General features: G+C 40.8%; 2 protein-coding genes across 2 annotated transcripts in view; both read right to left on the bottom strand.

Moving 5' to 3' along the window:
* Nucleotides 1–411: 411 nt before the first annotated feature.
* LOC308132967 (leukocyte surface antigen CD53-like) lies at nt 412–6,574 on the bottom strand. Its single transcript, XM_080500201.1, has 8 exons — nt 6,511–6,574; nt 5,059–5,144; nt 4,290–4,478; nt 3,640–3,714; nt 3,077–3,184; nt 2,886–2,990; nt 2,711–2,794; nt 412–2,276 (listed from the first exon to the last, which is right to left on the bottom strand). Exons 2-8 carry the CDS (start codon nt 5,119–5,121, stop codon nt 2,205–2,207), a joined length of 696 nt encoding a protein of 231 aa, XP_080356327.1. The 5' UTR covers nt 5,122–5,144; nt 6,511–6,574; the 3' UTR covers nt 412–2,204.
* Nucleotides 6,575–8,820: 2,246 nt separating this feature from the next.
* pnpla7b (patatin-like phospholipase domain containing 7b) overlaps nt 8,821–10,544 on the bottom strand; it is a 28,380-nt gene continuing 26,656 nt past the window's right edge. Inside the window, exons 32-34 of the mRNA XM_080499579.1 lie at nt 10,115–10,199; nt 9,859–9,989; nt 8,821–9,057 (exon numbers count right to left, since the gene is read on the bottom strand). Coding sequence (XP_080355705.1) covers nt 8,998–9,057; nt 9,859–9,989; nt 10,115–10,199 — 276 coding nt within the window. The 3' untranslated portion in view covers nt 8,821–8,997. The remainder of the gene's footprint in view (nt 9,058–9,858; nt 9,990–10,114; nt 10,200–10,544) is intronic.

Below are 10,544 nucleotides of genomic sequence, written 5' to 3'. Positions count from 1 at the left end.
ACATTTTGTTTTTGTTTTTTTAATTACGGAAAAAAAAATTGTACTTGTTTCTATTTTTTGTGTGTGATGGTTTCAAAAAGAACAAAATTATTTTAAAGTTTAAAGGAAATCTTAGTATTTTTTTAGTTTTTTTTGTCTTAAAATATTGATGCAGGAATTATTCTTTAAATAAATTTGTCTGTGTTTAATCTCTCGTGTTGTTTGTTTTTCTTTAAAACCCGCCGCAGCTCTTTAAGTGTGTCAGAGTGTGAGTTTTTAGGGGAACTGGGCAGTTTTGAGAGGAAGTGGGTATTTTTAAAGCTCCGCCACAGAACACGTCAAACAGGAAGCGGATCATGTGACGGCGTCATGAGAGTTCACAAACTGCAGCTCCTCGCACTGGAAGTCACACTTTATTGTGGTAATCGACATTATTATTACCCAAAGAGTAAAAACACAACAAAAAAGTTTTAAACAGTGAAAGTGGCAGAAAACCACAGGATATAAACAAAAGTTTACGAACACAGAAATAAATGAAATATTAACTCACGGTCATGTTTCACACCTTCACACTAGTGGGGCTTCATTTGAAACGCCCTGCAGATCAGATGTATTTATAAATGACAAAGTTTTTTTTTTTTTTTTTTTACATCAGTCTGAACATTTCCGGAGATACGATGCCTCTGAGCTCGTTTGCACAACAACGTTTGTTTTGGGGTTTTTTTAAGTGAAAAATGAAAAACTTTCGCTGCGTTCGGCGCTTGGAGCCACTGAAAACGCAACTTTTCGAAAATGCTCTGGTTTCCTCCGTCATGTCCCGACTCCCAGTCCCACATTTCTCCTGGGACTTGGTAGTTAGTGTGAATGCAAGACTTTCACACTCTTGAGATTCTGTTTTTCGAATCGCTAAAACTCTGGCAATCTTCACCTGTTCGTCACCATTCAAATATCAAATCGTGCAGCTTTTTCTGCACTTTCCGGCTAAGTTCTAGCTTTTTGAAATCTCGTCAACTTTTTAAAATATTTCAACTTTTGTGCCACTGTTTTTTTCCAATGTTAACGGATGGAAACATTTTTAACTAGCTATAACTTCTTCAAATCTTAACCGATTTCAACCATTCAACTTTTAAACTGTTCAACTGTTTCAACTTTTAGTAACTCGTGCAACTTTTTGAAACTTTTTCAACTTTTAGAAACTTTTACAACTGACGCTTTTTCAACTGACACTTTTTCAACTTTTTGAAACTTGTTCAACTTTTTGAAACTAGCTCAACTTTTTGAAACTTTTTCAACTTTTCGAAACTTTTACAACTGACACTTGTTCAACTGTTTGACACTTTTTCAACTTTTTGAAACTTGTTCAACTTTTTGAAACTTTTTCAACTTTTCGAAACTTTTACAACTGACACTTTTTCAACTTTTTGAAACTTGTTCAACTTTTTGAAACTTTTTCAGCTTTTTGAAACTTTTTCAGCTTTTTCAACTTATTGAAACTTTTTCAACTTTTTCCCACTTTTTCAAAGCATTCCAGTCTACCTGCCGCAGGCAGCAAAAAGCATTACAGTTTGCATTCACACTATCATGCATTTGCCGCGGGAAATGCAGATCATCTAGTTTTAGTTTGACATTCACCGTAATGACAATCCAACTCGGTCGTCTGTCCACTGGAATGTCCGCGTGCGCCCACCGTTAATGTTTATAGCTTATTTTTCTCTCCATGCATGTGTGTGTGTGTGGGGTTTCATTACTTTTCTGAAACGACAACGGAAAATTTGAGTTCTTCACTTGAAACGTTGTCATGTAAACAAGGTTCAGGTACGATCTGTATCAGCCTTTATGTACAACAATCAAAATTAGAATAGTTTTATTTTGGGGGTCATTTTATAAGACGGCAATTTTAGACCAAAGAAAAAAGTAGATTTTGTGTATTTTCATCACAATCGAATACGAAAACGGGTCGATTTTAAAGACGCACTGTGTGAATCTGTTCAACTGGGCTCGTTCCTGTTCTACATTAGAGTCGCAGTACCAGCAGGAGCCTTCAGGGGGCAGTGTTGATTGGAAGTGAAGAACAAATACTGCAAGTTCACAGTGTTCCACGGCCTCACGATTAGCCTCAGACACGCGTTTGGACAACAGAAACAAATGGTTTTCCTTTGGATGTGTGATTTCTCTCGCTTTACAGACAGGAATGTTCGATACCTCTAAAGAAAATAAACAGTTTTTTAAAGTTTGTAGCCAAGTCCGGATCTGCTGATGTGGCAGAAGAGCGTCATGGAGAAACACATCCCCAACACCTGCGAACACAGAGAGAGAAATTACCTCCCAACGTCGTCGTCATGGTTACCGTGAAGGGACAGACACAATAATCAGCTTTATTCCTTTGTTTTAAACGATTAAACTTCTCAGCAATACATCTTAAACAGCTGCTAAGCATTTTTTTTATTTTCCCTTTTAAATGGAGCCACAATTGTACGTTTTAAAAACCCATTTCCACGATAAGTTTTCAAGTGAAAATGCATCATTTTACGCGGCAACGTTTTGAAAACGATGTCCGTTTACACTGAAAACCGTGGAGTCGGCATGCCAGGCCACGAGTTGGCGCCGTCGCTCGTCTTTGAAGATGAAACCGTAACGCCGTGGACATTAAAAGCTGCGAAAGTTTTCCGTGTGAACGTTTCCCCAACTCCGGAGTGACATTGAAGCGGGAGCAGAATTTGCGTTCGCTCACCTCGATGACACAGAGGACGATGACGGAGATTCCCACGGTTAGAAAGTTTTCCTCGAACCAGTTCTTCAACTTCTCCAAACATCCCTGTAAAACGGGTAAATGTGGAGGAAAATTTTTTTTTTTTTTTGCTGCGTGACCTTTGACCTGGATGCTACATGCTACATGCTACACGTACCTTCTCCCTGTAATGAGGCCGCGGGCCGACACACTGGTCCGGGCAGCAGGAATTGGGCACCTGGTTCCCCCAGTCGGACGCGTTCTTGACTCCGCAGCAGTCGAACTGGAAGCAGGAAGTGGAACGTTAGTGGGCGGAGCAAGCGGCCCGGTAACACCCCCCCCCCTCCCTCATTAACACGACGATCTCACCGTCGTCTGGATGCCGTTCCAGATCTCCATCGCTTCCGTCGTGCTCGCGTTCGGCTTTTTGGCTTCGTCCAATAACTTGACGAGCGTATTATCTACCTCCCCGGCGATCTGCGGTGGTGGAAGACGATTTACGTCACAAACTCGATGGATTCGATGGTTCTCGTCGTTTGACATGCATGATATATAAACTCAGGCCACGTTTACAAAAAACCCCCGGATATTTCTCTATTACTCGCGACAGAGGAAGTCTGGAAAAACCTGTTTACATCTAAAAGGTGGGTATTTAAATCACAATTAGTGATTTATTTATTTTTTCCCAAGGATTCTGATTGGCTATTATGGCTTTATGCTTCTGTTACACTGCCCTCTACAGGTTTGACAAAGTCATAGCAGCTCTGAAACAGGTGTATGTGTGGGTCCGTGTCGCTGAAGATTTTTTTTTTTGTAAACGTAAAGAAGGAAATATCCCTTTTTGTAAAAACATAGGGACGTGTATACATGGCCTTAAATTCTTCATTAAAAAAAAAATAAATCCAGAAAGTAAGTGTTTTGCTTGTGGTTACCTTGCTGTCGTACACCAGCAGCAGACACGCAGCCGTCAGCTGCACCAGCATCAGGAGGAAGAGCAGCAGGAAAAACTAAACAGTGTAAAGAACAGGTATTTCGTTTACTGCGATTTAAGGGGCAACAAATACCCGAAATCACAAATGACTGACACTCTGACTCGTCCCTGAACGCCTCGCATGCAGCAATAAATTATAACCTGGAGCATTTAAAAAAAAAAAAAAATTTAACTCATCATAAAATATTTGCTTGCCTGTGAACTCTTCCAACAGCCGACGAGGGAAGTTTTCTTAAATTGCACTTTTTGAATTGTTGCATTTCTAACTTTTTTTTTTATCTCGAGATGCGTTGCTTCATTTTTCTAGACCTTCTTCCCAGTCTTTATATCTTTAAACTACAAATTGCCGGCGATTACGCCTCTTCAGTCCATCTTCCGTATCAAACCCCGTAACGTCTAACGTCTGTACCAAATGACCCGGGGGCTCCGGAGCAGCAGTCAAAAGTCCCCCACTGGGCGCAGTGTGACGGTTTAAACAGGAAACCAACGTGACTCAGCACTTCCTGATAAATGACTCAAACCGTGGATTTGATGAGCCCCGCCCCTCCACCTCCACCCCCCGCGTGGGAGCGAGCGTTTGTGTTTGGTTACCGTCAGCAGGAGGCAGCGGTTCTCCTTCAGCGCTCCCAGGAAGCCGAGGAAGGCCACGCAGGTGATGATGATGCCGCCGACGAGCAGCATGTTGGCGATGCTCAGAATGGACACGCTGGTCTTGACGTCCACCGTCTTGAACTTCGTGGCCATGTAGATGCCCAAGCCGAGCACGACCACGCCGCCGATCTGGAAAAACGCCAAGAGGACAGTGAGCGGCGGCGGCGGCGGCCTGAACGGTACTGAACATTTGAAAATCGCCACGAGTGGAATGAAGCAGAAGTTTGCTTAGAAAGTTTCCGCACGACGCCGTGAAAACTCGTCATAAAGATGTAGTACATATGTCGGGCCTACAGGCGGCGCTGTAGCAGAAATACACAGAAATACACCAAAAATTGAGAATAAAACACGGAAGCATGCAAAAACCCTCGAGTTCAACAACTAAAGCATCTAGCCTTATCAAAGTAGCTAGCGTCGGTAGCTTCTGCAGGCGCGATCCGGAGCAGGTTGTCCGCCATTGTTGCTGTGAGGTCAGCATGATGACATCATCGTAGCGTCTCGCTACACACTAAACTGACACATCAAGAATACTAATCTAAGGTAGAAAAGAATATGTGTCGTCAAGAACAAAGTAGACGAGGAGAGAAAACCAGGGCAGCGACATAGATCCGCATATAATAGAAACAAAGTGGTAGAATTGATTTGGTAGACTTGACAAACACACATGAAATGACCTCTGAACACACACACACACACTCGTACTACGTACAAAACAGAGGAAGTTGGCGACACACATGGTGTACTTCAGACACTTGAGGCAGCCTTGAGCCATGATGAAACTTCCTCCAATCAGACCTGCAACAACAAACACCTTCATTCATCAGTTCTTCTCCCCTTATGGCCAGAGGGGGCGCCACTGAGAGACTCTGCTTATATTTACTCCGTTTCCGCCACATCTGTTTACCGGCCGGAAATAAAAAAAAAAAAAAGAAGGCCACATCTCGTTTCCTCTCAGTTTACACGCAGAAGGAAATGTTTGGTCTGGCATTTTAACATGTTTACCAATACATTGAAGATTGTTTGTGTAAATAACACAATATTTTCTGTTAATAAATGCAATCCTTTGGGTGGTTAAAATCCTAATTTACACCTATTTTTTTATTTCTCTATGTTTGATGACAACTTCATTCATTATTCTATATATTTTTAAGATTACATTTTAAAAAACAGACCATTCTCTTGAGTTTTTTTGCTTTTTTGTTTTTTTTACAGTGGCATTTGAATTGTATTCATTTTCCATATATTTATATTGTTTACGATATTCAAAATAGAATCGTATTTGAGGATTACTGCTCCATTCTATTAGATTAAAAGTAACAGATGACGTTAAATATTTTATACTTCTTTATTTTAAGGTGTTTTTTAGAAAAATAATTCCTCAAACTGAATTTTATTTATTTTCAAACTTTATATTTGTCTAATTTCAAGGATTTAATTACATTATTTCTTATAATTTTGGGGTTTTCTGCTGTAAGAATGAGCCACTAAAACTGCTGACACGTCTTTATATTCTTCAAATGTTTACAGAATAAAGTACTTTATTAATCGCAGAGGGAAATTTTAAAAAACATTTCATAATTCCTTACTTGAGAAAAACAATCTATAAGTTTATATTCATAGTTTCTATATTATATAGGATAGTTTCTTTACCGTTTTAATTATTCATGACAATTTTTGATAAATTATATTATAAAAATATCACTTTATCAAAGTTAATATATTTGATTTATTTTACATTTTAGAGGTTTTTAAGAAATAGTATTAACTTTCCAAGTATCTTTGCCATGATGGTTATTAAAACACAAGATATTATGCAATTATATACCTCAGATTTTGTCTTTTCTTTTTATCTGGATTCATCATTAAAAAAAACTTAATATTCTTCCAGATTTATTTAATTTTATATAAAACATTTTGCTTCAACTTTTGTCCAATATCTATAGATCAAAGGTCAGATTGAGACGATTCATCGAAGCAAATCTTGTCATTTTTTTCTTCACATTTTCAATTCTATGATCATTTAACGGCCACAGATCAACTGAAATGTAATTATTTGACATATTGGAAACTTCTTCTTTAATTCCTTCTCATTCTGTAACGATTGAGATTGAGATTTCTCTTCCAGAGGTTTAAAACCCGCTAACAAACTCCCGGCTCTTACCTTGTGTTGATAGTTGTTGATCGGCTCGGCGCTCAGTGAAACTCTTCACGCTTCCTCTTCTCGCGTCGCTGCAGAGGACAAAAGAGGCTTGGCGGGGCTTTCGGCAACTCTGCTCACTTCCTCTTTCGAAACTCGCAGTGAGGTGGGATGGAAAAAAAAAAAAGAAAAGGTGCAGCGGAGGACGTCTGTGACACACGCCGCTTAAATTTAGACGAGACGGGCCCACGACGGACTCTTCAGCGACTCGCTGGGCGTTAAAGAGGGAAGATGCTCTATAAGCTTCTGTGTACAACAACGGACATCGACAACAACAAAAATTGAGGAAGAGCTCCTCTATACACATAAACTTTTAAACTCACGTTGTTTCCAGTGAAACCGCACTCGTCATCGAGTCACAAACCAGAAATGTAAAAAAAAAAACTAATCAAAAAAATGCTCAGAACCAAAATACACACAGGTTTCGGGTTTCAGTAGTTTTATTTTCACCTTCGCTCTCACCCGTTCACACGCCGCCTAATAAATTAATCCTACATGGTTTCATATCAAATACATGTGAAGGAAAGGAAAATACACAAAGACATTCAGGGGTCAAGCACGAACGTAGTGGCGTCTGCCCTCTTTAAACTCTAAACAATATTAAATCAATAGCAATACTAATACGCTCAAAACTTACAGCTATTTTCCCTTTCGGTCAAGTTATAAAGAGTTTACATTCTAATAATCAGTTCATGAACATAATTCAAATTCTAATATTTCAACATTCTGTATTTTTATTTTTTGATGATTTCGACGTTGTATTCTAATTACTTGAGCTGAAGTGCTCGTTTAACCCTTCATGGTCACCGACGATTATCGAAGAGTCGACCCTGATGAGTTCTTCATGGTCACAGGAAACAGGCGCGTTAACCGTTACGTGCTGTTCAGGTGAAAAATCAACACGCTTTGACATTTCAGTCAAAACACCATAAATGTAATTATAGTGCCTTAAAAATGTCATGACATTCCCTTAAAGTGAGACCAAAATACAGAGAAATGTATGCTAGATTTCAATAAAACATGTTTTTGTCCTGGAAATTTTTTTTTTAATCCAGAATATAAGTCTTGCTCTGTCGCTCTTTCTCAAAAAAAAAAAAAGAAGCTTTACAAAGGGATCAATCATTCATTTATGCGCCGATACAGATGCCGGTATCAGGTCCAATACTGCACGGAATACTTGTACTTGTAAATAATCCCAGAAACAAGCCGCCGAGTACTACGTGACGTCACGCGTCAGCAACTTCGCCCGCGGGAACGCAAAAGAGGACGGTTTGGAGATTCTTTAAAACTAATATAACAAAAATAACCGTGAAATGTTCTGCCAGAACATCAAGAGGAGGAGGAGGAACAGTTCGTACAACATCAGCAACTTCGTCACCAGAGACGTTTGGACCAACAGAGTTGCTCTGTAATTTAGCTGCTCGGCATGTCACGCTGTAGCCATGCTACATGCTACATGCTAAAGAGTTTCGGGTAGTGATGGTCAAATGTAGCTTCACGGAGCACTTTCTTTATTTTCTGTCCCCACCGGGTGGCACTGTTGGTTTGAATATAGAGACAGAAATGTAGTGTGTTTTTAAACAACAGTTGAACAGACGGCGCCATCTAGTGGCTTTAAAAAATAAAGAGAGTGATTCATGAAGCTTCATTTGGCCGTCACTCGTATCCAGGGGGTCACACTTGCGATGCTACATGTTTCGTGGCTCACACGCTAGCGATGCCACATGCTGAAGAGTTTCGGGGCTCGCACGCTAGCGATGCTACATGCTAAACATGACTGATACACTCATGCACAGCGAGCTGGAGCGTGTGGCGGCACACAGCTAGCTCGGTCCCAGGCGACAGTACACATAGCACACTGCGTAGCTAGCTACTGAAAGCACAACTTTGCGAAAATGTGTCTGTGGTAACCGGTGAAAACGAGATTAAAACGCCACTACTGCACATGCTCACCACAGCCATGGAAAACAGCTCCTCTGCACATCCTCAGTAGATAAGACAAGAACAACAATGTTCTATAGCCGACAGTCACTGTGACAACGACCCAACTTGTCCACCAGAACGCCCGCGTACTTTCCAGCGTTTTCACTTGGAACGCGGCACAAATGGGGTTTTGGCAGAACAGCGCGAGTTACAGACCACATGTGAAGACTTGCTACACTAGCAAGGCCTCCAGTTTGAGTGCAGGTGAGGCCTTTGGGTGGCTTTTCTGTGTGGAGACTGCATGTTCTCCCTGAACCAGAGTACCCCCCCCCCCCCCCCCCCCCTCCCGTTTGAGGCCAATTCAAGACATCTTCAACCTGAGGCGACACAAAACTTTTTTTTTTTCCTAACTGGACACTTCTGGTTGATGTCAGACGAAGAGGGAGAGAAGATGGCGCCGGGCCGTGGCTGAACTTTGACCTCTCGGCTGCTCGCGGCCTGAAGGCAGTGTGAGTCGTCCTGCCGAGGTCAGAGGTCAACAGGACGCCTCTTCGGCCGGCTTCGATGTCGGACCTGAACGTCTTCATCCTGCCCAGGAAGACGTCACAAATACGTATGTTTGATCTTTTCCGATTCTATACTTCGGATCATTTTGAGACACAAAGTTCCTTATATGACTCATATTTCCTCTGTGGGAAGCTATATGAGGGATTTACTGAAAGGAGAAAATATAAACATGTTCTTGTGTATTTAAGCTCCTAAAAGTAGGACAACTTTATTAAAAATCTGTATTACTGGAAGTGCCCGGTACATTTGAATAGTTTAACCACTGAATCTGCATTTGTTTCCAATCAGGAAGTGAAACTTTTAAAATCTCATTCTCTTCTTTTTAAAAATAGAAATAAAAACCCCACAAGACTCTTTTCAAAGAAACAGACTGAAACTATTGATTTATTTGTTGTTATTGTGAATTTCTAATCACAAGAGTCAGGCAATAATACTCAAAAGAGTAATAATAGTAGTTTCTGTGAATTAAATTAGACCTTTTTTCAATGGAGTCTGGTGTTTTTAAACAGTTTATCAGGAAAATATGAATGGAAATTAAGCACTGCCTCTTATTGTGACAGAGCCAATGGTTATAACAAAATGATTTTCAGACTAAAACACCCTAGTGATAATGATAAGTACATTTTACCATTATCGTCATCTCCCAGCACCTTTGTCTTGTAAACAAACACCCAAAACACTATTTTCGCAAGAAAATTCTCAGTACGAGAATAAATAAGTGGAAATAAGTAAAAAAAAAGAAAGAGAATGAATATGCTAAATAATAAACAAACATCTCAATAAATTCTAAACGGGTCGAAACATGAAGCCGTCGTCACGCACCGTTTCAGCCGTGTCGGCCGTCTCCTCGCCCTCCGTGTACTCGCCGCCCTGCGCGAACGCCTCGAAGTCCGACAGCGCGCTCTCCACCGCCTCCTCGTCGTAATCCGTCTGGTACTCGTCGGAAAGCTCCTCTGGGGGGAGACGGAGAGAACGGCAGCGCCGAGGGCCTCAGTATGTCTCGACGTTGGTACTTCACGATATACAAAGTACAATTTTTTAAAAAGTGGCGTCGGTTGCTGACGTGTTGTGAACTGACCGTTGACGACGGCCGCCTTGACGGGTTCGATCCTCGACACGATCTCCGCCAGGTCAGTGAAGGAGGCGTTGGGACACGTGACCACCTGAAAGACACAGTCCGTCAAAAGATTAAAGCTTCGGCTTCATCCTTTTCGGATACAGCATAATTGTACTTATTTTTACATATTTGAGACTAATTTCCCAAACTTAAACATCTTTACAAATGATTATGTTGCGGTTGTTTCCCCAGATATGCTCCTGCCTCACTTGTTTTGTGGCTAAAGTTCAATTTACTTCAACTCGGCTCAAATTTTTTTGACCAATTTTCTTTAAAAAAAAAAACAACTCCATTTTCACTCCTTATAACGCTTCACCTTTACCTTTTAGACAATCCGTCCATGACTTGAAGGGCATTCAAATAACTGAATCAGTTGAATTCTCTGCTGAAC

The sequence above is a fragment of the Blennius ocellaris genome, assembly GCF_963422515.1.
Source record: "Blennius ocellaris genome assembly, chromosome: 7".
Classification (NCBI taxonomy): domain Eukaryota; kingdom Metazoa; phylum Chordata; class Actinopteri; order Blenniiformes; family Blenniidae; genus Blennius; species Blennius ocellaris.
This window is presented reverse-complemented; position numbering and strand designations above follow the sequence as displayed.

Coding starts and splice junctions, on each gene's coding strand:
- LOC308132967 (XM_080500201.1), bottom strand. CDS start 5,121: ATGGCTCAAGGCTGCCTCAAGTGTCTGAAGTACACCATGTGTGTCGCC. Junction 4,479..5,058: donor TCGCCAACTTCCTCTGTTTT/GTACGTAGTACG, acceptor GCGTTTTTCCAG/ATCGGCGGCGTGGTCGTGCT. Junction 2,991..3,076: donor GGAACGGCATCCAGACGACG/GTGAGATCGTCG, acceptor TCCTGCTTCCAG/TTCGACTGCTGCGGAGTCAA.